The sequence below is a fragment of the Helicoverpa zea genome, chromosome 21, assembly GCF_022581195.2.
Source record: "Helicoverpa zea isolate HzStark_Cry1AcR chromosome 21, ilHelZeax1.1, whole genome shotgun sequence".
NCBI classification, from domain to species: Eukaryota; Metazoa; Arthropoda; class Insecta; order Lepidoptera; family Noctuidae; genus Helicoverpa; species Helicoverpa zea.
The window spans coordinates 8,627,435-8,649,462 of NC_061472.1; the positions used below are offsets into that span (position 1 = coordinate 8,627,435).

Here is a 22,028-nt window from a genome sequence, read left to right on the forward strand (position 1 = left end):
TTCTGTCCAAGTTGACAGTTATTACGTGGAGATGTAAGCAGTCTGTGGTTAAAAGTTTTTCAATCAGCTGCGCGCACCTCGTAATAAAATATAAGAATTTCATAATAAAAATAAATAGCCGGTTTTCGGTTTGAAATGTCCAGAAATAATTCGGCTGTAATACAATGTCGGACTGGTATTGGCGGGCAATTGCTTTAAAGGCAGCCTTCGCGTTAACTTTATTCGTTTGTAGTGTACGTGCCGAGGATACTGTGCCAAAGTTACCGTACTGCAATCCCAATAATGAAAAAGACAGTAAAGTTTTTAATGAGTGAGTTTTACTATAGTATTTTCTATTCAGCCTACGTCCCATGTGTAAAAAAAAAGAATGCAGCATAGTTAAACTTCATGAGAGTTTATTGCTATCAAAAGTTTTGTTTACAAAACAATTGGAGTAAATCTACTGATACGATACGAAAACAGGTTTTTGATATCGTGCAAAAAGTTTTATTAGTCATCGTGCACAGCTTACATTCGCTGAAAAGTGTATAAAAGAAGTTTTTCAAAACTTTTCAGCCTGTATGAACATGTTTGGACTTGCTCACATTTTTATTCTAGAATATACCAAGCCTAGAGTGTGGTATCAAAAATATGGCTGAAAATAAATATGTTTTATGTTATTTAGTATTGATATGTAAACACAGCTTAAAAACAGTGTATAAAACAACAATGTACAATCATTATTTTAAGCTATGATAAGTTATCTCTTTTGCTTATCCAAATCACTGCTTGAGGTTTTGTGAATTAGTCAGAATTACTAACACTAATATGGGGTTTGTCTAAAGAGGTTGTTTTCTGAATGGAGTGTATTGCACTATTTAATTGATTCTTTAAAATATTTGAGTTCTTAGAACCATTTATTGAGGAAATTCTCAATTCTAATTTGATCGCAATAATTTGTACATTTTTCCTTTATAACCATGCTAATTCACTTACCCTTAAGATAGAGCCATTTGAAATACAAATAAATAATGAAATACTTTAAAAAATTAACCTTTTTTCATTCATTTATGTTCCTAATGCTTTTGTTTACGAAATATTCACACTGGGACCATACAAATTAATGTAAATTTTTATTTAATTTGAGTATAAACAATTGTAAGATTTGTATAAATTCCTTACAGTTTGGTGATAGTAAGCACTTTAGATGGGAGGTTGACCGCCTTCTCCACGCAGAATGGCATCAAAGCCTGGGATTTGGAGACACAGCCGCTGCTCTCCTCAAACCTACATCATGTTGAGGTAACTTCCATCCTGATAATATTGATAAAAAATTGCAATTTTTTAATGTATGGATGTTTGATGCTATTTCATGCTGAAACTACCCTATGGATTTTGATGAAACTTGGCTGTGATATAGCTTATATATCAGAAAAGTATATATATATAGGGTACTTTTTATCTGGATGTGGAAAGTAGACAGTAGTTAGATATGGGTGAAACTGCAGTAAGAAGTTGGTTTCTTTTTTGAACATCAGTTTAAAATTAGGAATAAATTCATAATGTATCCTATGACAAGTAAGAAACCATGAATAAAAGGTTTTCCTTATTTATAATTTGTGTAAATGTTACTAATTGTGATTTCATACCTATTACTTGCTTTTCCTGCCAGCAGTAAAAATAAAAACAACTCATTCAGCTGCTTGTAAAACAACCACAAAACTGGTTTTGGTTCATACTTCAAACTGCTCATACGCCCATATGTGAATACATACTCATATTACTGTCTACATTTTGATTAGTGAAAGTATATTCTTGTGTCCTTGTCGCGATCTAGCCAAGCATATACTATCAACTGTTTGACGACTCCTCATGTCCTTAACTACGTGACTTCTTCCAAAAATGTATTTGTCTGATAAACAAAAGCTGACCATTCTATTTGTTGGCCAGCCACGATTTCTTTTCCCTTCGAATGCGTATTTCGTTATTCTAAAATCTAAATCATATAGCAAAGGAGAGCTTGTGATATTGTAGGCTGTAAATCAGGTGTGTTTTAAAATTATTTTAGCAGTAGAAAACCACATTATTTGTGGGTGTCATAGGCTGTATTTTATCCAGAAGTCCTTAGAGAAACAAGCACAGTAAAACATATCAAAATTATCTATGCACCTATTCCTTTTCTTACTACAGCTCACATCAGGAGGAAAATGGGTCCGTCTTGTGCCGTCCCTCAGTGGCTCCCTCTACAGTCTCAGTGGAGACAACATCGAGCCTCTGCCTTTTGATGCAGAACAGCTTCTTTCATCCTCCTTTAAGTATTCTGATGACCTGGTTATAGCTGGTGAGTAAACATTTTTTTATTAAATAAATACTAATATTATAAAGCTGAAGAGCTTATATCTCTGAAACACTGTCTAAAAGATTCTTAGCCTAGCCAAGCCTTAGAAGAAAACAAGATGGTTAAAGTATTTTGCGGAAGCCGATAATAAATAAACACGGTTTATATTTTTAAATGTTTTTTTTTTTATAATTTAATATTTTAAAATGTAAACAATATGTTGATAAATAAATAAATGATCTACAAAAAAACACGGTTAAAAAAACGGAAAGTGTTTAAAGTACCAGAATGACTGTTTAATTCGGTAGATAAAAATATCAAAAAATACGCTAAAATATCTTTTATCTTATAAACAACGTGACGTGTAAAAATATTAATTAGTTGTCTATACGAATTACAACGCATAACTACTACGCTCATTAATTTTCCTACTAGTAGGTGAAGAATGTGAAGATGACCGATTAGAAAGTGCAAAATCAATGTCTTTGACCTTCTTTCGCGATATTCCTTGATTTTCTTTGGACTTTGTTTCTTCTATGAAAGTTCAAATTTCGTGTGGAGTTTAAAACTATGTTCTCGGACATTGCTAATAATCATTGGTGCCTTCATAAACATAAATGTAACATGCCTTAAAAATATAGAATTGAACCGGCAACTCGAAATAAAGCAAACCATTTAACTATGATTGCTCTTATAGTGCGTTCACATGTTTTACGTATCTCCCTAAAAGGTAAAGTCAGCAATAAAACACTACACTCCAAAAATAACTGTATACCAAAATCTCACATAACTGTTACCTACGCATTAGATATGTCACCGTAAGATTACAAACATCGTTAGATTACAATCTATCTCGAGAGATTGTAAACTGTCGAATTATTGTAAACCGTAACACCTGATTGCAATTTAACGCATATTAAATTGCAATCAGATGTTACGGTTCACAATAATTCGACAGTTTACAATCTCTCGAGATAGATTGTAATCTAACGATGTTTGTAATCTTACGGTAACAGATACATTACAAAATTAGCTGGATATCACAGCATTAAAATAGCTGAAAATAGCATTAGGATTTTAAATGGTGTTAATTGACTTTTGTTACCGACCGTACACTATAAACAGTGCCAGAATTCTAGGACAGACATTTGATTTTTCTACCAGTTATCTATACTTCTATACTAATATTATAAATAGGAAGACTTTGTTTCTTTGTAATAGATAAACTCAAAAACTGCTGGATCGATTTTAAATATTCTTTCACCATTAGAAAGCTATGTTATCTGCGAGTAACATAGGCTATATTTTATCCCGGTGCGGGCAGTAGCTCCCACGGGACGCGGGTGAAACCGCGGGAAAACGGCTATGTATGATAAACCCCACATTGTAGTTTAATCTACTCCCCCTATACTTTTATAATAAGTTCTCTCTATAATGCAAAATACTCATTACAACGTTCAAAATATCTTCGAGATAGTCTTCAAAAAGTTTGCATGTACTTACTTACGTAGGTAAATAAACAACAGTATTATCGGTTAGATAACATAGCATTATGCGTGATTACGCGTCGAGTCATAGCCGACCAATCTCGTGTCACCACGAAACTGCGACCACGTCTGTGTGTAGGCGTCTATTACGTGCCTATGTATGTGTGTGTGTGTTTGTTCTAGTGTGTATTTATAGAGATTCACTGCAGGTTGTAAGGTAAAATTAGATTAGCTCTGTGGGAGTTTTGGGTTAAAATTAACTTTGTTTTCAAGTAATTTTAAGTTACAAAATGTAAATAAGAAGATGGAATATTAAGGAAAACCTTAAAGCAATCGAATGGTCAGCCTTCATTTAGGGTCCAAAACGTTTTCAAATACGCTAGGGTCATAGGGTTAAGGCGCCGGTTTAGCCTTTCGGTCAATATGACACTCATTCATTCACAGATTCCCTCCTCTGCGCTTATTACTCTTCACAGTCATTACGTATGTGGGATTAGATTAACAGCAGTTACATGTGTTGACCTTCGCATACAGACGTAGTTACTACCTAAACATGCAATAAAAATATGTATAGGTAATACAGCAAATCGGTGAATTACATTTCGGAAGGCACGATAAACTGGTAGGTCCCGGCTGTCATTTTAACATCTTTGGCAGTCGTTTCGGGTAGTCAGAAGCCAGAAAGTGTGATAACTAACCGGTATTGAGTTGCCCGGATAACTGGGTTGAGGAGGTCAATTAGTCAGTCGCTCCTCGTAAAACACTGGTAAACACAGCATCATCAGGTTAGACTGGAAGCCAACCCCAACATAGTTGGAAAATGGCTCGGCAGATGAATCATCTGCCGAGCCATTTTCCAATTTTAGCCGTCATTAGCCATTTTTCATTTCCAATTTCATCTGAGATGATGGTAAAATACATCATCAAACAGGCCAAGAGTTCAATTTCTTCTTTAAAAAATAAAAGACGTATAGTTCTCTACTAGTCTCGAGCGTCTATCTATTAACTAGAAAGTACTGGTAATACGATTAAGCAATGACCTTGTGACGCGATAAAAACAAAATAAAACTACAGTCGGAACATAATCACGCCACGCTTGTTTTCGTCTGATCGTCTGGCGTCTGTTTAACTAATAGGGTTGTTTCCTAGTATTCAGTCAATTAAAAATTTGTATATGCACCGAATGTATACAAAACTAGAAACACGATAAGCTATATGGGTCATTCTAAGTTAAGAGGTAATTCGTTGTATGAAATGGCGGCACGAGTTTTTTTTTATATATTTTTACTTAAGTATACATTTTTAAATGTAAACGGCTACGTTGAAAACGTTTACAAAGGGGCCAGTCAATTTTTTGGGTTTATCTCGTTTTATAAGTGACCAGGGGAAATACACAATACAGGGGAGAGACAAGGTGTACAGGGGAAGATACTTCATGAACAGGGAAGAGATAAAAAATATAACAAGGTTAATTTTAAGAATCATCTTTATTTATTTTAATTATGAATTATTTATAATCAGACTTTTCATTTCTTAGCAGTCTTATGTGCTAGGTACAAAACATGAAAAACAATAATAAAAAGAAACAAAAACAAAAAATTCTCTTTTGAATAACAGTAACTTGAAATATGGAGAGAAAAAGCAAAAATTCGTAGAAGACGTTTAGCACTCCAAGATATAAGTAATGCTTTTGTAACACCACCATGTTCAGATAATGAAGGCCCACCGCCTCCTCAAAATATAAACAGGCGAACGCAGGCAGCACAGCAAAAGTCAACTTTTTTTTTAACGACGTCAAAAAGCATCAAAAGTCGCAGGCCTTTTATGTGCCAGGGCCGCGGTATCTCTTTTGAACAACCCGCAGCCCTGGCAGGCCTTGGCCCTACTGGGCCCCGCTGGGGATGCTGACATCTCTTTGAGGAGCACGTGGAACAACGCGCGCCGCTGACACGGGTCTGTTGTCTAAAAATAGACATGAGCGATGAGCCACCCGAACTCACCGCTCACAGACCTACGCCTACGGTGGCCGGGAGTCGTCTCGCGACACCCGGCGCCCGTGGTGTCTACCTGCTCCAGCGCGGCGGCCGGGATGAGAGGTGCGAAACAGTCATGCTCGAGAAGGAGGCGACGGCATCCCATTCCCTCTCGCCCCGGACCATGGCCTGAACCAGGGCCGGACGCGAGAGGTCGCCGCCGCCTAAAGCCTCGACGAGGACCCGGCGGTGCCCTTCCCACGCAGGGCACTCCTGGACTGTATGGTCCACCGTGTCCTCGGGGCTGTCCGCACAGTGGTGACACCCAGGCGCCTCCTCACGACCGATTCGATGCAGGTACCTCTCGAAACAACCGTGTCCAGTGAGGACCTGCGTCATGCGGTACGTGAGGGCGCCGTGACTCCTCCCGAGCCACTCCTCAAAGAGGGGACTTACCGCCACTATGGTGGCGTGCCCTGCACTGGGTTGCGACAGTCGTTCCCTCCAGGCCACCATGAGATCGCGCCGGAGCTCCGCCCGCTGCTCGACAACTTGCCGCGGCAACGGAGTTCCCTCCCGGCCCTCCTGAGCCTCCTCGCGCCAGTAGTACAGGCGCAAGAAGACTCTCGCCTCCATATCCCACGGTGGCAGTCTGGCAGTAGGCCAGCTGCTTCGCGGGAGATCGTGCAGCTAAAGTCCACTCGAGCAAGAAAGGCAAGAAACCTGAAAATAAAAAAACAAGCGGAAGAAATAGATCCACTTAAATCTGTGCAGTCCAACGCTACAAAAAAAAACAAGTACAACGATGAAATACTTATCCGGGTCATTTTTAATTCTTTGATATCGTAATCGTTTGCTATCCTCTTCTTTTCAAGCCATTTTTCTGTAAATAAAACGTAATATTGTATTGTAAAGCTAAAATAAGCATAACGCCAAGTAAAGGATTAGAGAAAACTAGAAGTATTAATGGAAACGCGTAAAAATGTATCTCTCCTGGACATTAAGTATCTCCCCTGCCATCAAAAGAGCCAGGGGAAATACGCCAGGGGAGATACATTTTCGATAGAAATCTAAAATAGCCGTAAAAGTATTTCGCGCACGTCATTCACACACAAACATAACAATGTACACACTATTCATAGTAAATATTGAAGTATATGTTAGTATTTTAACAAAAAATTGCAATGTAAAACTTACCAGAGGAAAGACTGCATTCACATAACTCTTCTGCACCCAGCGAGTAGCGTGAACGAAATGGCCGACAATAAAGGCGGCGCAGTTGCTTATGCGCCGTTTGCTGCTAACTTCACGTTACACACTATGCATTCAAGGTCACAACTTCTACAGACTAGGAGAGCAAAACTGATTTTTGAACGAAAACAAAAGACCAGGGGACGAGACACGAAACTCGGTGGACAAATTTCGGTGTTCATATTTTTTTTAAAGAATTGAAATAAAAGCACTTTTACTTGTAAGATACTATTACTAAGTTTACTGTCCCTATAAAATTAAAGAGTTTATAATAATTATTGAATTTTAATACATTCATAATTACTGATTTACAAATAAAGTCGGTTGGGGGACAGACCAGGGGAGAGACATTTTTCATATATTAGAGCTTATTGTGACTTAATTACGTACATTTCTGCAATAAATTTGAGTGACCACATAGGAAACATTTAGTTTTAAGTGATAAATAGGTTATTTGTAAAGTTTATTGAAAAAAAATGTATTTTTTTGTTGTTGCCGTCGAAAGTACTTCTTAACTTAGAATGACCCATATTATATTAATAATAACTGACCACATAATTTTTAAATAATTTATGAAATTTAAATTTATCGTCTATTACGTCATGCCCTTGAAAACGGCGAATCGAGTCCGATGTCGTCACTTTACATTGACAATGACAAGTATTTGACAGTGACAGTCTATGACAGGTATAAACTGAGAATTGATGTGATGTTTTCTTTAGTTTTTATTTGTATTTGAGCGAAAGAAAGTTAGAAAAGAATTATGGAGAAAGGATTTATGAAAGATGATAGTTTTTTTGTGGCTCAATTCTTTGCTAATAACCAAGATAACACAAATATAACCTCAATAACAAACACAAACTTTACGTTCCTTTGCACAGTTTTATTTTACCGCGTACACAACTCAAAACATTACAGGTATTTTCTTTTGTGCCCAATGTTTAAAAATAATGTAAATGTTTAAAATGTTTGTTTTTGTATCTATGTTATAAGAATACATTATTAGAATTTAAAAATCAATGACTTCTTTCTAATTAGTTTCTTCTCTTTAGATGTGCAAAGTGTAAAGGAACACATAGTATACTCTGACGTCACAGTCACGTGATCGAGCGTTTTCTGGGCAATGTTTTAAGAAAAATAGAAAAAAAATCGAATACATAAAAAGTAAAGAGATTTAAGACGCAAAATCATAGGAGGGGTGATCTTTAAATTATTTGGAAGCTATTTAAATAGATTTTCGAAAATTGGAAACAACCCTATTGGCTAGCTGCCAAACACCTGGTTAAGTCAAGTTTTGACCCTCCGCGGTTTCTTTAAATAAACAGTAGTATTTAAAAATCGCATTATAATAGGTACTTATAATTGTTAGTTTTGTTTTGTGGTGGGACTTTCAAATAACTTTATGGGGGCATGAAGGGATCTTGAACCAGCTTACCTTATAGTATTCCTGTAAAGTATGTATACTACATAATTAGAGCAGTAGTTGTCTGGTTGTCTGTCTAATGTTGTCCCCATTATCTTGAATCGCATGGGGGAAAAAAGGCCGGTCTGGATATCGCCAGGCCTTAGAATAGCCCTGAACTAATGCCCATCGTGCCTAATAGCCAAGAGGGGCCTGAATAAATATAATGTAAATCTTCACCTACATTAAAACTATTTACTCTCAGAATATTGTGTAGAACAATATCGATCACATTCCATTAGTTTCGCTTGTATTGATTTACCACATCATACATGGTGTTTAGTTCCAGTCTTTTATGTGTTAATCATGCCGTTTACTGTAAAATACACGTCATGTTACATGTAATTTCAGTAACTTCGGATATTTCATAAACCAACTTTAGTTACTTCACTTTACATTATTAAGTCCTCATCTCTAATTGTTTGCGATAATCTCTGAAGTGATTGGGGCGCTACTCTTTTATAAAAAACTGGCTTCCACCAGCTATTTAAACCCATGCCGGATAAGCCTTTATTCCTCAATAAATTTTAATGTCCTTTATAAGTCTGATCGATCGTCCTAAGATTAGCGGGTTCAAGCAATTAACAAACTGTACAGTTATAGTACTATGTAAGGATTAAGGATAAATACGTATTACATAGATCAACATGACCGTTTACACTTGCGTAACACCTTAAATAAAAGTTAATTGTTAAGACTCGTGGATCGTATTACTGCGAATTTTAGAACGTATTTCCAGCAATCAAATTAATATTACATACAATGTGAAAATACGTCATCGTCATTGTACATATCAATTAATATTATCTGCGTATATAAAGGTCATACGCTGAACACACCCATCGACTCGAGTAAGAAAAATAATATTGACATAATTACGCTTTATATAACAGAAGCTTGGTCAAAATACAATCAATCGATTTGGTATTTTTTTTTTACATTTTCAGGCAGTTACAGCAAAAGTTAATCATGCCTACTATCTGTTTCCGGGAATTTCACGCGTACATCGAGGAAACTACTTCAAATATTTGCCTTCCTAAACTTTGAATATATCTCCTCACTTATTTACATCTGAATTATTATAAGCCGTTTCCGACCGAATCTTTCACAGACAAATAGAGGGATAGAGATGTAAATTATCGCATTTAAAACATTAGATACGGTCTCGTAAAATAATAATGCCGTCTCGCAGTTGGCTACTGGAGATCACGATAGTCATTTACTTTGCAAGTCCTATATAGCTGATTTTAGGCCTCGTCATCTCCCAACTATGATGGGGTCAACTTCCAGACTAGCCGGACGCGGTTGAGTACCAGTGTTTTACAAGGAGCGAGTCGACTGCCTATATGACCTCCTCAACCCAGTTACCCGGGCAACCTATCTACCTGTTGCTTCTAAGTCATAATCCTATCTCTATTAAGCAAATTAGCAGAGATACATAAGTTATTGAAATCCACAGCTAAACAACAGGAGCATTCGACCGTGACTCGCCACAGCATCTCGTTCACGCTGATTGCAGACTGACGTCACTAAATGATAATACTTGTACACTGAATGCTGAAACTAATCGTCTATTATACTTCAGAAGTATACGGATGTAGGTCACGAGAATAAACAGAGGAAGGAAAGATTTTCCTTTCTGAATATCTGTTTACTGATCTGACATATATTTTGAGATAAAAATTCTGATAGAGTTATTTTTTAGAATTGTGAATCAACGACTGCTCAATGATGTTAGTACCAAGCTCTTATCGGGTGAAGCATGTTTTTGCATTAAAGATAGATTCGCAGCACGCGAATGTCTTGTTTCATCCTCGCCGGGTTTTCACGCAAGAATTACTGAATGGATTTTGATGAAACTATCAGCAATATAGCTTATACATATATCAGAATAACATAGGCATACACATGAACATAGAATATCCGAGTGCGGAAAGGCAATCGGGGGCCACTTTCTATTGAGCACCCACAAAATAAAACTACAAATTCCTAGTGAAATCCACTTTTTTGTATTTTTCAATGGACAATACCAAAAGACCGGGAAGGCGAGTTAGGCTCGTCATGTAAGTTAATATTCCCGCGGTTTCACCCACGTCCCATGGCAACTACTATCCGTAGCGGGATAAAATATAGCCTACTAGCTTTTGCCCGCAACTTCGTTCGCGTGGAATAGTGACTACCAGCAGATTTTTGATTTGACCAATAGATGGCGCTATATGTCCGGAATAATTTTATTTTTATTTTTTTTTGTAATAAAAACTATCCTATGTCCTTTCTCAAGTTTCAAACTATGTCTGTACCAAATTTCACACAAATCGGTTCAGTAGTTTAGGCGTGAAGAAAAGACAGACAGACAGACAGACAGACAGAAAGACAGACAGACAGACAGAGTTACTTTCGCATTTATAATATTAGTTTGGATGATACTCGGGAAGAGTGTAGCTTTCCAACAGTGAAATAATGTTCAATTCGGTTTAGTTTACAAAAGAGTGGTGTACTTAAAATATCCTCCTTTCTACCTACAGGTGCCCGAGAAACCCTATGGTTCGGTCTCGACGCTACCACGGGCGGCGTGATCTACGAGTGCGGGTCAGGAGGCTGCAGTACTGAACAACAGACAGCCAATGCGGGCCGTGACGTCATAGTACTGAGGCGGCATTCTAATACTGTGCGAGCTTTGGACCCGAGGACTGGGAGTGAGAAGTTAGTGTTTTGTTTAGTTTACAGTTTTTTTTTTTTTTTCATTATAAGATACACTTTCAGTAATCTGTGCTTTCAGTGTTGCCGCATACAGTGCATTTTTTGCTTGCGACCTTAACTACCAAATTGACGGGTAACATCCATAGCCTTTGCTGAAGAAGATGCCTAATTACTCTGGTTTATATGATAATCCATACCCTTTAAGACACATAATTGTCAAAGTCATAATTGGGGCGCACACCCGCGCTTTTCCACAGATTTATTTATAATTGCAATTATGCAGCCTCTGCTGCCAATCCAAAGCTGAATAAATAAACAGGCCTAAAAATATATAAATGGCATTTGGAAAGTTAAGTTTAACCCTTATAAATATCCTCATTATCTTCCTATACTTTAAAGTAATTTTCAAAAAAGTACTACATATCTTAAATAACTCTTTCCCGCATAGATGGAACTTCAGCGTAGCAGAACATCGAGTCGCTCTAAGCCGTCGCGAGTGCGCCGACGCGCCGGCCGGGTCAGCGCCGGTCGCTGTGGCGGTGGCTATGCCTGAAGGAGTGGTTGCTATCAAGGATATATCGGGGACCAAGCTGTTGTGGCAGCAGAAGGTATGAATTACTCTACACCGTCATCATCATTCCAGTTATTATCATTATCAGCCTTTTTGTCGTCCCACTGATGAGCACAACAGGGCTCCTCTCACATAGAGGATTACTGAGCGTTAACCAACATGCTTGGTCAATGCGGGTTGGTGATTTCAGACGTGGACTATATCCAGGTTTCCTTGAGATGCTTTTCTCTACCTATAACCTTTAATTAGTCATTGGTGTTCCTAAAAAAGGACTTATAACAAGCCTGGAATGCATACTTGAAAGTCCCTACATTATCCCAATTGTATTTGGGTTTGGCGCAGCATGTTCTCTCTTCCATAACCTTCAATCTGCCGTCATCTCACAAGTCATCTTTCGAGCTACATCAACATTCGTTTCGTCGTTTTACTTGTTGTAATTCTAAGGTCTTTATTTTATCTCACAGTTAGATGCACCAGTGGCAGGCATGTGGCGCCTCCACGCGGGCACTCTACAGAACATCGACGTGCTATGGGAGGCCACTCAGACGCTCATACAGGGGGGAGTTACTCAACAGCCTTCGCTTTATATAGGCGTGCATGACCGACAGGTAATATTACCTATTATTTTAGCACATACACTAATATATTTGAATTATCGAAATGTATAAATTATTTTTCTCGCACTAAAATTGTTTTATATAATTTATTAATATATAAATATTTGCTTAATTTGCATCTTATAACTTTCTCAGGAATAGATAGAAACATATTGTAATGTCCATGGAGTTTCTTGCCTGTTCTTCTCCATGAGACCAAAACTTTGGAACCGTGCAACTAGTTTGACATTTCGAAAGAGCTTTTACAGGCCCTCCTTTGTTCCTAAAGGCCGATTACTGAAACACTACTCAATTTTGAAGACAGCTCAATTGAGCTCAAACATTATTCTATCTCTGTCACATTTATGCACATTGCAACACATAGCCTTCAGTAACTTTCTAAAACTACAAATAAAAGTGATTTGATTTATAGGCTTAAAGCTAAGTAACGTTTGTGTATTCGGACGTAAAAGAACTATTTAAACCTAACTTACCATTTTTTCAGCTATACATCCAAGAAAGTCAATTCTACTCCCGGAAGATAGAAACAGCGGTATCAGCGAAACCGTTGCCATGGAAGCTGGTGACAGCCCGTCCTCTCATAGGAGTGGAGCCTGACAATGAAGATACAGCCTTATCAGTACACGATAATGATCAAAATGCATTGTCGCTCATCACGTTGTATGGTACTGCTTTGAATAATGTCGGTAAGTAGTAATGTAATTCGATCAATTTTATGTCTGTACCATGTGATATTGTTCGTTCCACATAATATTTTTCTAAGTATTTATTAACTTCTGCCAGTGATTTGACCTACTTCCCGAGGGAACGATTTCCCGTAACCTGATAAAAAGTGACCTATATTTTGTCCTAATATATAAGCTACGTTTCTGCCAAGTTTATATAGTTCTGGTCTACTTACTTTGACTGTAATCAACTTCAGGCCCCTATTCACTTCAACGACATACACAAACAAACTTTCGCATGGTTTTTTTAAGACAAAAGTTGGTGACAAAGTGAAAAAAAAGCCTCAAAGTAACCTTTTTCTTTCAGGCGACCACGGCTACTTCGTCTACTTACAAGAAACTTGCGACCAATCAGTCCAAGTTACCGAAGACACCTTCGACCTTCCGAACATAAGCACGGAACAGCCTGAACATCATCACATACACGTCCACATCTCTTCTCTATGGTATTGGTGGAAGGAGGTTTTACTCATCGCTGTGTCTTCGGCCTTGCTGATGAATCTGATGATATGGCCAAGGTTCTTTGCGCCGAAGATCAGGGCTGTTACGCCCTTGCCGAGTAGTCAGGAACAGGTGAGGGTCTTGTAAAATTTTGGGAAGTTTTTTAGGTTCTAGAAAATAGGGACCCTTGTGGAGTGACTTCGTCACCATGGGATTTGAAAGAACCTACACTTTTGACGATTTACAGATTTTCGGTCAAAACACTCATCGTACCTATAATAGGTTACCAATTGGTCCAAATCACCTATCGTATTTCTAAACTTATAATCGAAATAATTTATATTTTTTCCATACTGAAAAATCTCGTAAAAATATATCGAAATTGCGTTTACTCGTGAAAAGTGTATCCATAGGTACAATACAATACGAGTACATATATCGATATTGACTGTTTATTAAATCTTTTTTATCATTTGGAAAACAAATCACCTAAAATACAACGATATTGTGTTTTCTTGAATAATGTATCGACAAATCACAATAGGTATATCGATATGTATCCAATTTCTATGTCACAAACATGAACCATGTTCCTAAATATACATAAACCCAGGTGGTAGTGCAAGTGTGGCGCGTGAACAAGGAGGGTCGCTTGCCGGAGTACTCGGGCCGCTACGAGAACGACTTCACGCCGCTGCGCTGTCTCGGCCGCGGCGGCTTTGGCGTCGTCTTCGAGGCTAAGAACAATATCGATGACTGTTCTTATGCTGTTAAACGAATTACTTTGCCTAGGAGGTGAGTTTTACATTTTTTAAATTTCCATTTTTTTCATAAAAGGACAATGACTGCCTTACCACAAAAACTTTTAAACGTCAGTTTATGCCTTGTCTAAAAAAATGTCAAATTATGACGTTGACATATGGTTCATTTTGCAGCCAAAATTTTATTAGACAAGTGTAAAACTGGGTTTAAAGTTTTTGTAGTAAGGCCATGAGCGTTTTGGTCTACCTCTCCGCTAGCATTAAGTGATAATCAATAGAAAGCTTGTGTTATGCAGAGTATTTTCTTGTATGGCGGCGATTGTCATTTGTTAGTATTTAGGGAGTTAGAACGTCTTTAGTGAAATAATAACTATGTCTAAAATCTGCTGTAGCTTCTAAAGTACTGACAATTTGTTAGAGGTATTTTAGTACGAAATGTTCTATTTAAAAAGGCCTTTCCAGTGATATATTATTCATTACTAGAGAAGGAATCTAAGAACTTGAAACTAACTATCGATAATATTATCTAAAATACGCTCTAACTTCTAAAGTACTTGGAATACGTTGGAGGTATGTTCATACGAAATGTTCTATTTAAAAAGGCCTTTCCAGTGATATATCTAGACACACGGCAGTGTGTCCGCCAAGTTCGAGCAAAAATAAGCCACACACCGGCCGTGGGTTATATTACACGAACCATTTCGGGCCAAATTCTACCCCCTTATAACTCAAAATCTATTTTATTTACGCATATCAAATTTCTAGTATCTGTTGAGACCCCCTCACTTATCTAAAATACAAAATTTCATTAATATATCTTTTGTAGGTCTTGAGATATTGACGTCAGAAAATCGCTATTTTTACTATACACTCACTGACTGACTGACTGACTAACTCACTCATCAAAAACCTAGACCACTTCCAATGGTCGTATTGACTTGAAATTTGGCATGGAGGTACGTCTTTATGTCAAGGTAAAGGGAAAAATCTGAAAATGGCCAAGTGTGAGTCAGTTTCAAAATAATGAAGGTGTTTTATACCCGGTGTAAATTTATACCCCTAAGGAACTAAAACGAACTAAATTTATCTATATTTATATAATATATCTTCGAATGGTCGTACCGATCTGAAATTCGTTACAAAGGTTTGTATTTAGTCAAAGTAAAGTAAAAATCTGAAAACGGCCAAGTGTGAGTCACTTTCGAAAATAACGAATGTGTAACTTTGATCCACGAACATAATATATGATAACATGTCATGTCAGTCAGTTGGTAAATCTAGTCCATTTAGTTAATCTAGTTCATTTCTTTGTAAGAAGCATAGTGCATATTCAAAAATCTGAAAGATAGTATAAATGAGACATTTCCTTAACTAACTTAATCATAAGAAAAAATAAAATAAACAACCTTACAAAAATAAATGAAATCCTACCCAAAACAAAAATGTGAAAGGTTGCCAAGTTCGATAATATGGGAATGCTTCGCCTATAAAAGAAGTGAGATCTGAATAAGTACCAAGTTCCATACAAATACCTCAGTTAAAAATAGTTACTTTTTAATGATGTTACTTGGCAAGTTTTAATAGAAAATTATATACTTGATTCATTGCGTTTAGTAGGTTTATAACAAGGCGTGTGAAAACTTGCCAAGAACCATCATTAAATAGTAACTATTTTTAACTGAGGTATTTGTATGGAACTTGGTACTTATTCAGATCTCACTTCTTTTATAGGCGAAGCATTCCCATATTATCGAACTTGGCAACCTTTCACATTTTTGTTTTGGGTGGGATAATTCATTACAAGAGAAGGAATCTAAGAACTATCTCGAAAGCCTATATCGATAAAAAGAAAACCTTAAACACGTTCTAACATCTGAAGTATAAGTATTATGTTAGTACAAAATGTAACGCTTGAAATGACCTTTCAAAATGATGTATGACTCATTACTAGAGGGGGAGTAGACCAACATCCAAACATTTCGCCCATTCTCCTTTTCCCAAAAAGAATAAGATGCATTTCCTCGTCTAATTTTCGTCTTGTCCAAAACTTTTACTTGAGATTTTATCACTGTATTTTTTTTTTGTTATTTTCTGACCTTTACTATTGTGTCTTTGGTCAGTTAAAACTAAAATTATTTTATATGTAAAAGTATATTTTAGGTCTTGCGTTATATGGACACTTTCTTACATTATGTTATAATCTTGATACCTATTTGTACAGGGCATCTAAACGCGAGCGAGTGCTTCGCGAAGTGCGAGCTCTCGCGAAGTTAGAACACGAGCACATTGTCCGCTACTTCAACGCGTGGGTTGAGGAACCTCCTCCCGACTGGCAGCAGCAACGTGACGCTGTATGGATGAGGTATGTTTGTGTGTCTGTGAGAAGTGCTCTCGCGAAGTTGGAACACGAGCACATTGTCCGCTACTTCAACGCGTGGGTTGAGGAACCTCCTCCCGACTGGCAGCAGCAACGTGACGCTGTATGGATGAGGTATGTTTGTGTGTCTGTGTGAAGTGCTCTCGCGAAGTTGGAACACGAGCACATTGTCCGCTACTTCAACGCGTGGGTTGAGGAACCTCCTCCCGACTGGCAGCAGCAACGTGACGCTGTATGGATGAGGTATGTCCAGATCTCCTCAACTATGTTTTCCTAATTCCTTCACCGTGAATCATGAATTTCCAAGATAGGTACGCCAAGAAAAATCTTATACTTCGGCCGTTCAGAGAATGCGTTCCTGACACCTATCAGTTAGTCACGACTAGTGATGGGCACAACATAACACTGAGTTCGTTACCGTTCCTTCAAAATGAACCGCCGCATTATTTTAAGATTATTTTCGTTTTAAATTGGCGGAATCATTTGTTTTATATTTTAGTTATTTAAGTGGAAACCAAAAAAAGGTAATATTCATATAATAAAATTGTTTTATTTATTCTTTGTTACAAGTACATTGAATTGAATGTGCGAACAGAATATTAATCAGACTCCGATTTGCTTGAGGAGGTGGTGTCTTCATCATCATCTTCGCCTACATGTATAATTATATTATTATCAATAACAGAATCAATCCTGATATCTCGGTCTAACAAAAGCCGGGTAATCAAATAAAAACAGATCGAAAACACTTGAAAAACGTGGTCTATGCGCACGAAACGACAACGGACGACTGTTTTAGCGTCACAAAATGGCGGCCCATAACGCCATTTGGGGTTACCATTTTTAATCTAAGTATAAAAATGCGGTTTGGTCATAGTTTTATTTTTATTTTTCATAAAAGTTATAATTAAGTCTTATAGTCCATTATTTTCCAATTCTTAAAAAGAAAATCAAAACGTATTATTTTATATTATAACTGTATAAGAACAGATTACGATACTTGCCTGTTATTTTTAGCACAGCACTACAAAATATAAACCGCTGACATAACCTTGTAATAGCGCAGTATAGATTTAGAAAAATATTGTTTACCAAGTTATTTGACACTCAGTTTGGCACAAAATTATAACATTCATTGATTATTGATATAATAATGTTGTTTTAATGCTCCTCAATTGTTAAAACGGTAAACAACCAGCAAAAATATTTTTATCGTAACTGCAACGCCATTGCAAAGTTACGTCGTCAGTTCAATCGCGACGTGTCAGGAACGCATTCTCTGAATGGCCGAACTATACAACCTGACAGATTTGTCAAAGTCAATACTTTTTCACAATTTCTACATTGTAGAAATTAGTACACGGCGGACATACTTTATTTATTTATTTAAATCAGGCATCTAAAGCCCATAGAAAATACTGATATAAATATTTATTATAACATTAAATCATACCTTATACAAACAGCTTAAAACTAATGCACACGAAGTGTCGCGTAGTCTGCCTCGGAACCTCCGATAGACGACACCTTAATGACATAAAGCCGTATGCATTCTCTACCAGACTACCTTAGGGTGGTGGTGAAAGTGAAATAGGATTGGTAGGTTTGATGAATATGAATTATTCTTATATCATTAACAAAAAAATGCCATTTTCATTAACAGGGAGTTGGACGGAGTATCAGTTGCGATGACAGACGAGTACACGGCGACGTCGCCGCCGCCCGCGGCCGGTGACGTCACGCTCAACCTGCACAAGTGTACCCACAGCGACAACAAGCTCGCTGAACCTAGCAAGAGGCTTAGGTGAATATTGAACAAGATAGCTTTATATAGTAGTGTTGACGCAACACATCTAGCGGTACATCGTACAAACGTCTAATACATGCTGTATTGTCGTATGTGCTGCCAACTAGTGGACTCGACACATTAAATACATCAACCAATCACTGTCCATTCACTAATATATTCATTCAATCAAACAATTCATCCGGAGTATTTTCAGATTATTGAATTCAGAGGCACGTCAAGATACAAGTCCCAAATATGTGTAATAATAATTGTCACTCAGCCAAGATCTTTTCGGAGAAATTGTAAAATTGATTTCTCGATTGATTTCTCGATTCCGATATTGACAAAATAGAAAATAAAAATACTTACGATTCTCGAACACGTAAAGTTAAATAAGATTGAAAGGAGTAAATTAAATACCTACATCTTCATTTTAGTGAATTCATTTCTCCTTTCTCAAAAAAGGTGGTTCAAAAATCTAATTTCCAAGTATTTTGTACAGGTCATTAAGCTGCAACGATTCCTTCAGCATAGTTTTTGACGAAAACGCTCCTCATTCGTCAAAACCGTCAGACTTAACCGGGCGTTCGCTCGCGAAACCCGACGACGGCGACGATTCGTTCATAGTGTTCGCGAACTCCGGAGAAGAGGTGGAGGGGAGAAGTTCTTCCTTCGACAAGAGATTGGAGAGAGTTAAGGAGTGTGATTATAAGACTGAGAGTTCGTGTACTGGGAAGAAGAAGAAGGTGAGGAATTTATCCTTATTTTTCTGGTATTATCATTAAGTTATTTTGTACGATTTTTTTATAATTATTCTCTCGACTACTAATAGTGGAAAATTGTAGGTCTGTGATGTGGAATTGAGAATAGGAAACTAAAGTATGGGGCTTTCCATTCAACACGCTGTATCGAGTGCTACGGGCAGATTACGCGGTTACTGTTTGTGTTATATTCTATTATTATATAATTATTTTATTTGGATGTTTGACGCAGAATAATCAATCGTCAACCTAGGACACAGAATTATCGCTTTTTTATCTGCATACATATTTAAGATGCCAGCTAAAATACCTGACTTTTTCCCACAGAAAGGGCACACCCGGCACTGGTCGCTGGACATGGTAGTGCGCGGCACGGGAACACAACCCGACACCCCCGCGCCCGCCAGCCCACAGATGTACCTCTACATACAGATGCAGCTGTGTCGCCGGGACAGCTTGCACGACTGGCTGAGGGAGAATCGCTGCTGTCACGATAGAGCTGACAAGGTATAGTACAGCAGATGTGCCTCTACATACAGATGCAGCTGTGTCGCCGGGACAGCTTGCACGACTGGCTGAGGGAGAATCGCTGCTGTCACGATAGAGCTGACAAGGTATAGTACAGCAGATGTGCCTCTACATACAGATGCAGCTGTGTCGCCGGGACAGCTTGCACGACTGGCTGAGGGAGAATCGCTGCTGTCACGATAGAGCTGACAAGGTATAGTACAGCAGATGTGCCTCTACATACAGATGCAGCTGTGTCGCCGGGACAGCTTGCACGACTGGCTGAGGGAGAATCGCTGCTGTCACGATAGAGCTGACAAGGTATAGTACAGCAGATTTCTTCGACATAGTCTTTGACGAAACCGCCTCTCATTCGTCAAAACCGTCATAGGTTACATCGATATAGTGAAATGTATTATCGATGATGTGAAAGTTTCTTTTTTGGGTGGGAAATCATCAACTGACACCTCCCGCTGTGGGTGTAGCGTGAGGGAGTGTCAAACTCTTACTGACTAAAAGCCGTCATGGTGCTTCTTAAGCACTTTATATACCAGGGCTGCGGTAACTCTTTCAAACAATCCCGCAGTCCCGGCAGGCCTTGCTGGGGTTGCTAGACATTCTTTCTCTTTTAAGAAACTGAAGGACTGTAAACCGTCCAAATATCAAACTAACCTTAATTATTTTTTCTTGTCTCCAGGTAAAAGTCCTGTTCAGCCAAATAGTATCAGCGGTCGAATACGTGCACTTAGCAGGCCTCATTCATCGAGACCTCAAGCCTTCTAACATTCTATTCGCTCCCGACGGACGAGTGAAGGTGGGAGACTTCGGGCTCGTCACCGCCATGAGCGACACGTCCAGTGACGGACAGAGGACTGACGTGGTGGATGCACATCAGAGGCATACGTATCGAGTTGGTAAGTGAAACTTGTGGGTAGTGTAACTTGGTTACTGAGACTTACTCAGTCATTATTGATTTCGGAATTTAAGGACAAGGAGGAAAAGAAGACTGATGTATTGTAGTAGAATAAAGGGAACGATAAATTGAGTGGAAGGAATTAAGACGTTAATTGCAAGCTATGTAGCTTTTTCTTCAAGAGAAATCGCAGTCAAAAATATTGCTCAAAAATGTATGACTAACTGCCATTGATGTCAAAATGAAGTCATATAACAATCTATATTTTTAAATCACTTCAAAAAGTTAAGTCCTTTGGCTGGCTTAAATGTCAAGCAATATAATACATTACTTTTAGGGACTGTTTCATTTTAATATTTTACCTTTATAAAGTTCGCACAGAATGTTAAAAATTTAATTTCTTCGCCAGGCACACATTTGTACATGTCACCAGAACAATTGCTGGGCCGTCCGTACAGCTACAAAGTGGACATCTACTCTCTCGGGCTGATATTGTTCGAGTTGCTGCACCCATTCGGCACCGAGTCCGAGCGGGTCGCGTGTCTACTGCGCCTGAGGCAGGCCATATATCCCGACCAGTTTAGCTCCAGTTATCCGCAAGAGGTTAGTATTTACATATGAGTATAAATAAATATAAAATTTCGTTAAAAGAATTAGGCTGGCCCACTTTCACCAACAAGATAAATTTCCGGTTAAGGAAAGTAGCTGTTTTCGCAAATTAAAACCTCCGATATTCGAAGCTGGACATTTTATTTGAGACTTACATATGTTCCTAAAGCATGGTTAAAAAAATTACTTGAAAGAACGATTACCTAATCGACTGTTAGTAAAATTGGCCCCCAATTTTTTTTTTCAGTTGAGTAACTGTAATCTTTGATGATTTTATTTTGACTTTTTGACTCGCATCTATCTTTGTTACTTGCATTAAAATAACTGCCATTGTTTACAGACCAAAGTCCTAAAAATGATGCTGAGTGAAGACCCGTCGAAGCGGCCCACAGCGACCGGCGTCCGAGCTTACGCACCGCTGTACCAACACACCAACCCTGATCATCATTTCACATTACCTACCATGGCTGCCGCATAGAAAACCATTAATAAACCTACAGTAAGTTCACCTAACTATAGTGTCACCGCATCTTTTGTTCAGTTGACAGCTGTCAATTTCAGCAACTGTCAACTGTCATTTTATATTGTTGGTAAAATATTTTATGTAAGAGGCTGTCAGGTGGTATGAGAAAATGGAACTAGAATTTTTGAGGTTTGTAAAAGATATAGCTTTCATGTTTGTAAGCAATAATAATAATTGTGAGAATAATTAATGTGAATAAATTATTAATTTCAATAATATTTAAACATTTCATAAATACATTCAA

The 22,028-nt window shown here is 37.8% G+C and overlaps 1 protein-coding gene across 1 annotated transcript; it reads left to right on the forward strand.

Moving 5' to 3' along the window:
• The first annotated feature begins 33 nt into the window (after positions 1 to 33).
• On the forward strand, positions 34 to 21,974 carry LOC124641050 (eukaryotic translation initiation factor 2-alpha kinase-like). Its single transcript, XM_047179057.1, has 17 exons — positions 34 to 310; positions 1,164 to 1,281; positions 2,170 to 2,320; positions 11,016 to 11,193; positions 11,639 to 11,798; positions 12,226 to 12,369; positions 12,863 to 13,064; positions 13,411 to 13,676; positions 14,158 to 14,339; positions 16,527 to 16,667; positions 16,818 to 16,925; positions 18,346 to 18,486; positions 18,974 to 19,217; positions 19,560 to 19,739; positions 20,437 to 20,653; positions 21,062 to 21,255; positions 21,602 to 21,974. The coding sequence occupies exons 1-17, from the start codon at positions 165 to 167 to the stop codon at positions 21,737 to 21,739; spliced, it is 2,910 nt and encodes a 969-aa protein (XP_047035013.1). The 5' UTR covers positions 34 to 164; the 3' UTR covers positions 21,740 to 21,974.
• The last annotated feature ends 54 nt before the right edge of the window (positions 21,975 to 22,028 follow it).